The sequence below is a fragment of the Protopterus annectens genome, chromosome 8.part0, assembly GCF_019279795.1.
Source record: "Protopterus annectens isolate FY-2018-M chromosome 8.part0, PAN1.0, whole genome shotgun sequence".
In the NCBI taxonomy this organism is placed as follows: Eukaryota; Metazoa; Chordata; order Ceratodontiformes; family Protopteridae; genus Protopterus; species Protopterus annectens.
The window spans coordinates 359,992,438-360,006,491 of record NC_056741.1 but is presented as its reverse complement, the minus strand read 5'-3'; the positions used below and the strand labels follow the sequence as shown (position 1 = coordinate 360,006,491).

The 14,054-nt window shown below is 40.6% G+C and overlaps 1 protein-coding gene across 1 annotated transcript in view; it reads left to right on the top strand.

The window, feature by feature from the left end:
- The window catches only part of EPHA1 (EPH receptor A1), a 1,081,817-nt gene that overhangs the window by 1,009,840 nt on the left and 57,923 nt on the right, over positions 1-14,054 (top strand). The window contains exon 16 of the mRNA XM_044079196.1: positions 4,699-4,851. Coding sequence (XP_043935131.1) covers positions 4,699-4,851 — 153 coding nt within the window. The remainder of the gene's footprint in view (positions 1-4,698; positions 4,852-14,054) is intronic.

Here is a 14,054-nt window from a genome sequence, read left to right as displayed (position 1 = left end):
TTACACCTGTCACCACTGGGCTTCCGGATATTGGCTAAGGCTCTTGCCACCCCATAGTGCCTTTTTAGGCAAGGCTCAAAAGACAAACCCACCTCCTTAGAAAACAAAAATGGAAAAAAACTAAGGGTAATGCTGCTCAACGCCAGAAGTCTAAATCTCAAAATGCAGGCACTTGATGCACTCCTCAGCATGGAGAACATCGACGCCTGTGCAGTAACTGAAACCTGGTTCAAGGCTCCTGAGAGCACCCCAGTGCTACCAGGCTATACCTAGATCATGCTTTTCGCCCCAAAACCCGGCCGAACCACAAAGGAGGGGAGTGTCCATATTCATAAAGGACACCCACACCTCCAGGTTAGTAGCAACACATGAAGCACCAGAGACCATACAGGTGCAACTAACCATAGGCAAAACTGCTATACAACTGGTAGCATGCTACAGACCACCCTCCCAATCTCAAGAACCCCGCTCAGCCTTCCTGAAGACATTGGAGGATATGAATGTATCACAAAATACCATCATACTGGGAGACTTCAACTACCCAAACATAGATTGGGTACATTATTCTAGCCCTAATACCCTAGCCCAAAGGTTCCTGGAATTCATAAATTCAAATGCACTGGAACAACTAGTCACCTCTCCCACTAGGGAGATAATATACTAGACCTGATCATCACAAACATGGGGACAAAATGCTCCACACCGAAGTATACCCTCACTAGTGAGATCTGACCACAAACTAATCACCCTGGATATACATATCCCACCTCCACCCCCAGCACAAAAGACCACAGTGAAAACTTCTCAAAAGCAGACTTCACTCTTCTTAAGACTGAGATGGTATCCTTTAAGCCCACTGTGCCAGTGGATACCACATCCCACAATGCCGAATCCTTCACAAATGCTTTCTATGGACATCTCCAAGAATGCATGGATCATGCAATCCCAAACAAATCCAAGTCCCTCTCCACCAAAGGAAAGCGTCCTGTCTGGTGGACCTCAGCCATAAACAAATTGTATAACAAAAGAAGGAAGCTACTGCACATCAGAGCGAAATCCCATGAAGGGAAGACATCTCTGATCAACATTAGCAGAAAACTACGTTCTCTCATAAAAACATCCAAGGCAAACTTTGAGAGAAAAATCGCTAAGGACACTAAAGATAACCACAAAGCCTTCTTCAGCTATGTTAGAAACCTGGGTGGAAACCCTCAGATATGCTCGGAGTTGGTTCACAACAACAAAACATACACTGAACCCACAGATATTGCTAACATTCTGGCTGACAGGTTCAGTGCAAATTTCTCGCCTCCTTCACCCACAAAAGAAGAAATACTTATCCCAGCTGAATGTAATCTCCCTGTCATCTCAGATGTCCAAGTGAGAACCGCCCTAAACAAAGCAAAAAACACAGCATCAATGGGACCTGACGGTATCCCGGGGTGCATGTTATGTGAACTCCAAGAGGAGCTAAACCCACACATAAAAATGCTATTTAACCTTAGCCTTACTGGATATGTACCTGAACACTGGCGACAGCAACAGTGGTCCCACTCCACAAGGGGTGCCTCTACAGACCCTGAAACTACCGCCCCATAAGCTTGACTAGCCTGGTCTGCAAAGCTATGGAAAGAATCATTATGGAACTCATAAACGGAGACATAGGGGACCTACAGACGCTTGACCCCACCCAGTTCGGCTTTGTAAAGGGCAGATCCTGCCTTTTAAACCTGGTTGACTTTTTCGAAACAGTCACTAGAGCCATTGATGAGGGCAAAGCAGTCCATACAGCATACCTGGACTTGGCTAAGGCCTTCAACACAATACCCCACTCAGGCATCATAGATAAGCTAAACAGCTTAAAAGTAAACCCTTATGTCACTAGATGGGTTGCAAACTGGCTAAAGGACAGAACCCATAAAGTTAAAATCGCTGGAGCAATGTCAGACTCAAAGCCAGTCACAAGTGGTGTCCCACAGGGATCTGTCCTAGGACCCCTCTTATTCGGCATTTATTTCTCAGATGTTAAAGCAAACATGGGAGGGCTGTGGCTGACAAAGTTCGCAGATGACTGTAAACTAGGCGCCATAGTCGATACACCAGCAGATACACACATCCAACAAAAGGCCTCACTGAAACGGACAACTGGTGCCGAGTCACGGCCTTAAACTAAATGCCAAAAATGTATAGTCATCCCTTTGGAAAAACAAAGTACCCACAAATTATCACATAGACAGCAACCCACCGAGTACGGAAAAAGTAATCGGTGACCTAGGGACCCAAGTAGACAGCGACCTCTCATTTGACACCCACGTTGCCAAAGTGGTTATAAAACATTCTACCTTGCACACCTCATCATGAAGGGTTTCACATCCAGATCCAAGGATCTCATTGTACCCCTATATTCCTCCCTCATCAGACCCATGATTGAGTACAATGCCCCATTTGGTATGTACCTCACCTGGCACTTGCAACAGCTGGAGAGACCACAAAAGTACCTCACCAAAAGGATCAAGGGTCTCCAACATATGTCTTATTCTGCCAGACTAAAGAAACTTCAGCTCTATTCAGTAGCATACCGCCTGCTCAGAGGTGATCTCTGCCTGACGTACAAGGCCATGTCCAATCAGGATCTGATGGACATGCTCCACCTCAAAAAATCCAAATCCATCAGGACCACGAGAGCTAAAGACTTAAACCTCGGCACAAGTATGAATAGGACATGCTGGAGGGATAGATTCATAACCCAGAGGCTTCCCATGCTTTGGAACAGGATCCCAGTTCAAATTAGGCAGAGCCCCTCACTGACTCTCTTCAAGAGAAATCTTGATGAGTGGATGGGAGATCGTAAGTTTACCCCAGGGGTCACATCTGTGTTACTGCTAGACAGGGGCATAGTAAACTAATTCTATTATATAAGGGGACCTTCACTGTGTCACTACTAGACAGAGGCACAGTATTCTAGATTTATTCTGTACATTTTTGTACCATTTCATGGGGTGGCAAAAGCCACATCACTATGGCTAGGCTTACAAATGCCCCAGGGCAGATAGCCTAGTACTATACTATGAAACTATGAATCATTAAGAAGCTTGGAAATGAATGTGAACTCAAAATAGACACTAAAAGCCAAAACTAATTGCAAGTCTTTACCTATGTCACAAAGTTAAGAATTAATGCCCAGCAAAATAGCCAATATTCTAGCTGACAAATTCAGTGCAAATTTTACTCCACCCACAGTAATAGCCATTTCACAGTCCCTAACCACCTCTTTAATTACTATGTTTAAAACCTTCTTAAAAGCTAAGAACACCTAACCCATTGGCCCTGATAACATACTACGTTGCCTAATTTAGCAGTATCAAATATGGCCTATTTTGAACACCTACTTAACTTCTTTATTTTAAGACTCTCTACTAATTTTATAGTGAAGCCTGAAAAACAGCCACTGTAATGCCGTTATGCAAGACTGGCCCATCTGTGGACCTTGGTAACTATAGGCATGTTAGATTCATTAGCTTTGTATGTAAAATTTTGCACCATATTGTCTTAGGCCTCATTAATCTGCAAATTAAAAATCTCAACATGGAGCTCTTGCCAGTTTGGCTTTGTAAAGGAAATTCTGCCTCTTAAACTTTATTAATTTCTAAGAAAAAGTCACAGAAGCAGTAGGGAGTGTTTATGCAATGCATACAAGCATATCTTGACCTAACCAAGGCCTTTGACAGTATGCCTCATGCAGAGATTTTTGACAGATTTTTAAGTCTGAATATAAATTCTTATGTTGTGCAAAAGATAGCAAAGTGGTTATCTGAGAACACCCATGTGCTCAGTCACAGGTACCACTTGGTGTCCCATAAGGCTCAATGTTGGTCTCTCTTCTATTTTGAATCTATCATTGAGATCTTCATGACAACACTCCTGGCCTATGGTAATATAAGTTTGCAGATGACCGTAAATCAGGTGGTGTTATCTGATCTTCCAGAGACTCACAGTTGCCCCAATATGGGTAAAACCATATTAACAATTGGTACAAGGACAATGGTTTCAAATTAAATGTGCAAAAATGTAGAATAGTTCATTTTGGTAAACAGTATGTTTTTCCACATTTTGTAGGTGATACAGCTGGTAACGGTTTAAATTTAAATGTGCAGAAATGTAGCTTAGTTCATTTTGGTAAACAGAATGTATTCCCATACCACATAGGTGACACACCCATCCTGTTCCACCAAATGGACTTGATCTGTTCATTTCCTGTATGCCCTTCTTCCTACAAGGGTGACAGCTGTCTGGAGAGGGGCTGTTGTTCGGGCAGCAGGAGGGTGTGTTGTACGCAATATCTCAGCAACTGAGGACATTTCTAATGGCCTAAACCACACCTGTATGAAGGGGTGTATCATCCACATCACACATTGGAGGCTGTCAGTGTCAAGCCATGTGCTTCATAAGTCCCCCAAAGTAAGGACTGTATGCAAATACATGACCTGGGGGCAAGAATTATACTCACCAAGGTTGCAGGGACTTTTTTTTTTTTGCACTGAATCCATGAAAGGCTACCAGGTGTATTCAGTGCAAACCCAGCCAAAGTGGTATCGACTGTGAAGGCTACTCATAGGTTAGTAATGCATTGTACTACTTAAATAAAACGTGAAAAAATCTGCTTACCTTTAACTTGGTTATTTATTTATTTTTTTCAAGAGTTACTCTTCGTCTGCAGAGTACAAGCTCTGAAGGCATCCCTTACCACTGTGTCAGTGAATGGCTGGAATCAATCCGCATGAAACGCTACATCGAAAATTTCCATGTTGCAGGACTAGACACAATGGAGTCGCTCCTGGAACTGACAGCAGAGTAAGTAAACTTGTTCTATCAGATTAATACCAATGGAAAATAGAGAGGAAAACTGCAACTGACAAAAAGATGATGCACAAGAACTAGGCAACTGACAGCTTAGGCGTGAACAAACTCCTGACTTCTGCATTACTCCAGCATTACACACTACAGGTGTTTTTTTTTTCCAAGTTGCTGTGTGCCGTCTTTTGCAAGAATGGTGATTGATGATGATATGTTACCAGGGGACTGGTTCGACATTTGGCTTCACAAGGTTATTATTTTGTCCTTTAAGTTTTATCCCTTTCCTGAGTAATGTTAGTAAATGCTGTGCTGTGAATACACTAAAGTGGATGGCAAAACACTTGTGTTTGAATCACTGGGTCCCCATGTCATCCTGGAACATGTAAATTACTTGATAAGTGAATGAACAAAGTATGGGTTTGGCCTTTGGACTTTTCTAATGTTTCTGCTTTATCGGGACAAGTTTCTGGAACTGCTGTTTTTGTTTCTGTAACTCTTCAGGGTCAGAAGTCAGAGTAGTGTTTTTTTAACATTGCATATCCAGTGGTGATGCCTGCATTTTAGAGTTTGACTCCAGAATAAATTAAAGCAAGGGAAGTAAGTGTGTGTGTGTCTGTGTGTGTGTCAGAGAGAGAGATTGTCAACGTAGCGGTCCATGAGGTCCTGCTGTAAAATCATTTGTAATTAACTTGATGTTTGAGCTTCCTCCTCTGCATATAGATGAATGGTAGTCAGTGTTAAGTAGAAGGAGCATTTTTAATAATTTACTGCACATACCACAAGAAAACAAAAAAGCTTTTGTGCCATTCGCCTTGTCAGTGGCTGGACTAATAATGACATAAGCGTTTATGGGAGATGTTGTTGTCACTCCCCTTCCTTTCTCTTGGCATAGCCATAATAATAGGAATGTAGTAAGGCTTCTGCAGAACTTCATGTAACCTCATATGTTATTTACAAGAAAAAGCATGACAACACAGCTTACTGAATAACCCTTTATGCATAGAACCTTCACGTTCCAGTGTTGAATGTTTGCTTATTGTCTCAAGTATGAGCAGACAGTAGTGAGCCTTATATTGCATGTTGAAATCCAAGCAACGTTAGTTGGCTGAAAGAAGGCTCTAAATAATTTCTTTTTTTTTTTTAATTACATTTTTGTACTGCTACATCACCCATAAAAAACTTCATACAAACTACATAAGAGCCAGTACATATAGTTCAGTATACAGTACACTGTATCATTAACTATTGCATCTCTTTCATTAAACATGACACAGTAGAAATGTTTAATTTAAGCTGAAAATTCATCATTACTGAGATTAGTTTTTTTATAAGGCTATTTCCTTGTTTTTTTTTTTTTTTTGTTCAGTGACCTTTTCTGTCATTTTCAGACGTTTTCATTTGTATCTGTATTTAGTCAACCTTGTTACAACAACCTCTCCCTCTTTGAACTGTTAACCTTATGTAACTTCAATGTTTTAAAGAGTTACATATTACATTATCGAAGTTTCAGTACTTCGAATAATATATTGTTGTCACCATATGATCGAAGTACTACAACTTCGAAAATGTAATAAAAAAACAAAACAAACAAAAGTAACTGCTGTGAGCAGGGGGCAAGCCACCCTGCACCCTCCACACCCCTCCTACTTAAATATAGCAACTCTGAGATCGCACTTTAACGGAGTTAAGCGCAGGAAATGGAAGGTTTCCCTTTCCTACATTGTAGCGTGATCTCAGAGTTGGTTTATTTAAGTAGCGGGGGTGGGGGGGTGCAGGGGAGCTTGCCCTCCTGCCTACATCCTTTACTTTTTTTTTTCATTATTTTACAAACATTCGAACATTTAATCGATCATTAAAGGGTGACCTTTAGTGATTTGAAAGATTGAATATTCGATGTTCCAATAGGAACCCGTTTTAAGGGACTGTACTGTACTTTTAATATTTAGTTTCTTAACTGCTCAAAGCAGTTACTGTCCATGTGATACAACGGAGTTTACACTGCCAGACTCACTGAAGACCATGGAGTGTACGGGCGATAGTATGGAAGGTGTCAGTGGTCATTAAGGGTATGTTCATGCTTCCTACATTGATGCAGTTTGCATATCAGGCACCATGGGAAGAGGGAACAGCAAGCCATGTTAAACTCAGCAGCGTGATGGCTTGTGAAATCAACTGCCTAGCAGATGTATTTGTCAGTGGACATTGGGAGCAGTCCAAGGCTGGATGTTAGCTGGGGATAGGGAGAGGTGTCAAAAAAAAAAAACTCAGCTCGTCTGTTTGTAATGTACTTAATAATCTGTAGAAAGATTTTCTGTCATTGTTCTATATACTTTTATCTCTGGGTTTACTGAAAAGTACAATGATTATTTTCATAATTTCCTTAGAAGGTCAGAAAGTTTAACACGTTTTCTGTAAGTTGACATATCAATGGACAAAACAGGAAGTATTTCAACTGTGTCAAGTACAACATCTATAAAAAAAAAGGACTAAATATTTTAATACAATATAAAAAGTGTTATTTCATTTAGATTGAAAAATGTCAATTGTAATTTGTTTAACCGCTTAGTACAACTGCTGTGAGTTCTGCTGGGCCACATAAGTGCCTGCATTCTTTATACAGAACATTAATTTTGGAAAGTGACCATGAAAATCAAAATGGTTTTAACAAACATTAAGACTGTATCAACAGCATCATTTATGATACCAAAACAAGTTGTTCCATGTAAAGCTTTTCAACAGCATTTATTTCATCGTGTGAAGAGTTCATATGGAATGATTGAAACTACCCTAAGAATAGCATTCTCAGACAGTTCAACAGAGAGCAGTTAATAGCACGTGGGTATACACTTTTGCCCATTATTGGGACTGCATTTTCAAATATTCTGTATAAAACTTAAGTAGTTCCTCCCCTGAACATTTGCGAAATACATTTATTCCAAGTACAGGCTCCTGCTGTCTTTATTTGCTTTGGAAATGCCACATTCATTTGGCTTGTATACAGCTAAAAACTTATAATCATCCACTGAAATGGAGCCATTCCTCAGTAAATCATTCAGAAGGATAGGTTCTCTATTTCATGCCATTAACTGGATACTCATGGCAGTTTCTTATAGAAAAGTATTTTTAACATTTTAATAAGCCCCCTGACTTAAAGCTAATTGCTGTTTTTTCCTAGAGTCTGATGTTTTTGCTATTAATCTTTCTCTGAATTTCAAATATTGCCATATACTATTTGAGGAGCAGGACTGGAGAAACATGAACTAAATAATGTAGTCATTTTCCTTTGTATGCTAAGCAGTAGCACAGTCAGGACACTACATCAGTTCCATGTTCAACCCCAGTTCGTATCTTTAAGGTGTCTTTGAGGGCACAAAGCTGCTTCAGTCAGACCCATTCTCGTTGAGTTTTCATGATGGGGCGTTCCCATTGGTAAGTATTTGGCTGCAGCTCATACTGCTTCGGCATGACTCACAGTAGTCTGACTGAAATAGATTATTTCTGTGTCGTACACATAGTGACACACAGTATATCTAGATTCACATCCTGTGTGCAAGTGTAATATAAAGTGTATTCATAAAACATGGACAAAACCATTTTCCCCACTTTTTGTACCATGGATGTGCCAAATTTTTTTTTTGTTTGTTTTGTTTTGTTTGTGCTACACTGGGATGGTTCCAATTACATCCTGAAACAATTTCCTTTCCATATTAACCTCCATATCACCTTGGGATGTCCCCCTCAGTGTCAGGGAATCTCAACCCACATCCATAGATAAGATGAGGCAAATGGGCAACTGCCCTAGGCTTAAGCTGTTATAGGCATGGTTAGCAATGATGATCAGGTAGAAGTACAGTATTAGAAGTCATTTAAGTAGCTGCAGCTGTTTGGCTGTTTAAATGAATGAATATATTATTGGTAGAGGCCATCAGGTTCTATAACTGTTGCATATTTTGGTTGAGGGTGTGCCATTCTGGGAGACTACTGTGGGCTCCAGTCCATCTCTGTTTCAATCCATCATCATATCATGTCATTACAATGATGTCCCTTCTTGGACAGTGTATATTGATATGTAAACCATATCACCTTGAGATATTCCCTTAGGTCAAGCCATCTCAATTTGTCACTCTCTCCCATTGAGATGTCCCTCCTAGGTCAGAGCCTCTCTGCTATGAAATTTTTATATACCCACAGGCTGAGAATTAAACCAGGCTGATAAATTGCAGTAGTAGATTCTTCTAGAGCCATCAGGCAGGTCAAAGCCCCTGTCATCGGAACTAGGCATAGAATTTCTTTATCTTCCCCTTCTGAAGTGTAATGGAGACTTGTTAATAAGGCATTTTTTAAAAATTACTTTCATTTTCATTTTCTCCCCTGAAGTAGTGGGGTGGGTACCTGTTGTAGCTGGTGTGGGTGAGGAGAGGAATGATGAGACTTAGCTTGGTTTTACCAAATGGAGGAAAGGACCAAGAGTATTTGCAAAAAAATATGTAGCTGGCATAATGTTCATATTGATTGAGGGGCTACAGGGTGGTGCCTACAAGCAGTTTGTTACTAACGAAATGGAACTTTCTAGTAAGAAAGCATGTACTTCTGTGATTTTGGGTATCTGAACAATTAATTGGCAGGCGGATAATAGCCAGTATCAGGGGACATTTTAAAACAAATGGAGGAGTTGACAGAGTCTGTGCTGGTCTGCTGTTTAAAGATTTGTCTTAAAGCTAATCCAGACTTCATGAAATGTAGGCAAGCATGTTAAATGCTGGAATGATGTCCCTTAGATGCATATACCAGGGCTGCAGCTTCAGAGGCTATGTTGAGAAGGCATGCATGGCTAGGATTCAGTCATTGCCTGAAAATGCATAAGCTCCTAAATAACCTTCTAGATCATATTTGTTTTTCTGATCTCCATCTTATGAAGTCTTTAAAAAGTTAAAAGAAAAGGAGAAGCTATTTAGACTCTTGAGTAACTGTTTCACCAAATGCTAAACAGAAGCCCTTCTATGAGAAGCAAACTAATGTTGAACAATTTGAGCGGTGTGGGGGTGGGGCTTCTTTTGAGAATGGAAATTAGAAATGAAGAGATGGCCTGGGCAGGTGTGTATGCAGTGATGGGGGGCAGTGGACCTCCTGTTACCAAACACAATTTCCCAGAAATTTTGGCCATCTTTCAGATTTATCCTCTTCCCTAGACTGAGATGTTTGAAGAGTCACTGGCTTGCTGTGACCTTGGACACTTGGGTAAGGGAGCTGATCATCTTATGTATACAACCAAAAACAAAATTCAGAAACCTTCTTTCTTGAGATCTCTTTCGATCCCTGACATGCTAATGTATGCAGTACCAGTTATTGACCAGCCATAAAATGAGCTTCCACAGAAGAGGAAGGAACAGGTTTTTATTCTTGACTACTTCTAGTGCCAGGAAAAGGTGGACATTTGAGAACCATTCTGAACCTTTTTGTTCTAAACAAATGGTTAAGGAAGTAGAAAGAATGTGGTGTGTCATTTTATATGATGCCACTTATTCCTGCATTTGAGACTTCAGGCTGAAGGTATTGATGGGAGTCAGTAGGTCGCTGCTGACCTTTGTCCCAGATCTTTTCCACAGGCACACGTTAATTGGGATCTGCTTGTGGCAAATTATGTTCTTGAATGATACTTGAACATTTATTTCTGAGGTACCTTTCTGCACAGCTGTGCTTTATGAATAATTAAAGATGCTACTATTTTTATGTGGTTAAATAAATTCCAATGCACTGTTGTCTGAAGTATATTTCCCAGCATTTGTGATGTCAAGGTGAATTGCTTGACATCCTTTTCTCAAACGCATCATTTGGTTATTATCTGAGACTCAATCATAATATTCTTTTATTATGAGTTAAGCATAGTTACACGTTTAGGTGCAGTATTCTCAGTAGACATATGTACATCTGGTTTCTTTTCTCCATGTAGGCATAGTAAATAAACTAGCACTTTCCCAGCTGAAGAACAGGTTGTCTTTTTAACATTTAACATTACCATGGGCCTGCTGATATTCATCCAAGCTACTTGTTAGCATTGGGGTATATCGTTCAAGAAAAAAGGGGATTGTATGGCCTCACTGTTTATCCCACAATATGCTAAAGCCTACATAAAAATTAGTTGTAACTTACCTTACACAGCAGGCTTATAGTGCGTCTATGCATGTTTAAAAGCAGGTTAATTATGTGTGCAGGCACTGACTGAATTTAGGTGGTGTTACCAGTATTCTAGTAGCATGCAGCATCTGTTTACTGCATATATTTGGTACATTTGGATGCTAGTTTGCAGAACCTATCGTATGTTGTATTTAATATGCATAGCAGTATTGGAGGGATGCATATGGAGACCAGACCTGCAGAAGCTGAAACACTTTATAGTTTGTTCATAGCTGCTCAGGTTGTGGCTGTAATGCTACTGCTAGTAAGCTGTGCAGAGTTTCATGTGATACACCAATGTAACAGTCATTCATTCAGGTGGACTTAAGTCAAAGTTTGAAGTGGTTATCGCAGAGCAGCAAAAATAATGGAAGAAAGATGGCTTCAGCTAGATTTCACTGTTGTACTTTTGTTCTGTGCTTAATTTAAGCAGGTGATGTTTCTCAACACATTGAAAGTATTAGTTTTGTGCTCATTACTGCAGGTTGTAGTATTTCTTGAGGAAGCCGTGTACGTAGCAGAATGGAGTACCACCTTGAATAGGAATACTGACACCACCTTTATTAACCAGGTGGTCTTGTTTCAGCACACTGAGGACATTGTTTATTTTACATTCTTTAGTGCATGTAGCAGTGTTTGTTCAGACAAGCTGTGATTGTAGCAGAAAGGGACACTGCTTTGGAAAGAAATAAAAGACACCACCGTAATTGCTGCATCCTAAACCAGGAGCACTATGCAGAAATGGCCTGCTGCTTGGCTGCACATGGATTTACCATGGGTATAGTACAGAGAAATACTATGCTTAAAAAAGAGGACTCTTCCATCTGTAGCAAAGTAATAGTTAATATTATATCTCATAAAGGAGAAAACAGCTGCTTATGAGTATAAAAGGAAACCTGGTGAAAACCAGTACAACAGAATTGTTATTCTTAATCCACCGTGGCAGTACATTAACCAGTCTAGAAACTGCATATAATCCAGGTTATGGAATTCTGATGAAATGATGGGGAACCACAGCTCAGCTGGGCCCAAATCATTATCCACTGCTATTAAATGTGATTCAGAGTAAACTGATATAGGCTTGGAAATGTACAAATTACTGTAGACGCATTTTAATATCCAACACCAGTTTTCTCATAATACAGGGAAACTTTACTCTTCCAGATTTTGTTTTGTCTGCATAGTTTGTATCTTATTACTAAAGTGGAACTGAGTTTTTTTAATATACTTCACAAATTATGCCCTGTTACTGAAGACCACAGCTATGTTAGGAGGGTTAGACGTTTCCTGTTCCTGCAGCAGTGAATGCATTTGAGTTTACCAAGGGAATGTGTTCCATATTGATTGATTGTAGCTAAATGTCCTGGTAGGGTTAAATGATTCAGATTGTCAAAGCATGCTGTGTATCTTTACAGGTAATAAACTTAAACGGAATCTCTCACTTAATAACCATCACTAAAAAAAAACTTCCCTTTCAGGTTTTTTAGGGGTATTTGTGAGACATTCTGGCCAAGCAGTTTCTTTTTTTAAAGATCCCGGGGAAAAAATTAAAACAGGAAATATATAGACGACAAGCATATGCTGTGTTTGAATAAGCATTTTGTTTTATGAGTTGACCAGCTGTGTGAAAATGCTGACTTCTTGAAATCAACTTTGCCAACAGAGCTCACTATGAGGGAGGAATGTTTTCCCCAGTGGTATGACAACCTTGTTTTTATTTTGTCCTCCATCCACTGAGTTTTGCATGGTTCCTTATCATTTTCCCTAGTGACCAAATTGTTCATTTCCTGGGATGATAACCATGCATGTACTAGCCTGGATAAGAGCCCTATAGCTCATTCATCCAGGCTCAGGCTGTAGGAAGCAGGCTAGTCTGCCTGACCCAGCAGATGTCACTCCCCCCACCCAGGAGTTCCTAACTCCCTCAACAGTCACTTTAATGCCACTGTTGCTCCCTACCTTAAGGAGGCATTCCTCCATAAATGCGCCATTTCTCGGTCTGTTGTCTGCATTTGTAAGCTGTCTGTGGGCTTGGGCTACATGGCTGTAATGTCTACTGCTACCCCAGTTGTCACCTAAACAGAGTGAGACAAGTTGCTGCCCTTTCTCTCATGATGGACAAGGTAGCAGCTGCTTACTTACCATCCTACCTGGCTGATCCCCTCCAGCACCAGTGTCACTAATCGAATATGGTTAGCACAGATTACAGTATTGTCTTTAGCCTTCTATGGGGGGGGGGCAGGCTGTAACAACACTTTATTTATTTGTTGGTTGGGTAAGCCCACTGATCACAGCTGTGACTTGGAAGCACTGTTTGGTTAAGTGATTTGTTCAAAGGCACACAGCATGCAATTAAAGGAGGAAGGAATTAAACCCTGTACTTTGGGTACAGAAGCAGCATGTTAACAGCTGACAGCTTTAGTCCTGTGTGCTAACTGCCAGATAATGTCTATGTAGGTGACAAAGTTTGGCTACTTGTGTAATGAGCTGCCTTGTAGGCCAGGCACATACCATTATACCTGTGCATGGGCACCTTGCCTGTGCTGGATGACTCTGCAGGAGCAGACCAAACCATCTCCTCCAAAATCTATTGTTAATTATACTAAATAAGGGGGATAAATGGTGTAGCCTTCTACTCCCCTGTAAATAACACTGCTTAAGCTTGCTATCTGAGGACTTTACACAGTTTGTTTTCATTTAGGTTCATGTGTGTTTAATAGGCTAATGACCACAAGGGCCTTTTTAAGCCTAGCCATGCATCCCAAATCTCTGATAAGATGTTCTTCGTGTTTCACTGTTGCAGTCCTCACGATTGGGTTATCCTGCCAGGGGTTGCCCTCAGTCAGCCCGAATACCAGAAGCTTAGTATTTCTGCGTCGGTTGCTGTCACTTCAGGACTGACGTCAGATTATCAGTGGTATAAAAGCAGGCAGCCAACACCATTACATCAGTCGTTCTTGCTGAGGAGCCCGAAGCAGAAGCAGTTTGCACGAGTGCCGGTTGGCCGCTAACTGAGTTTTTTGTTT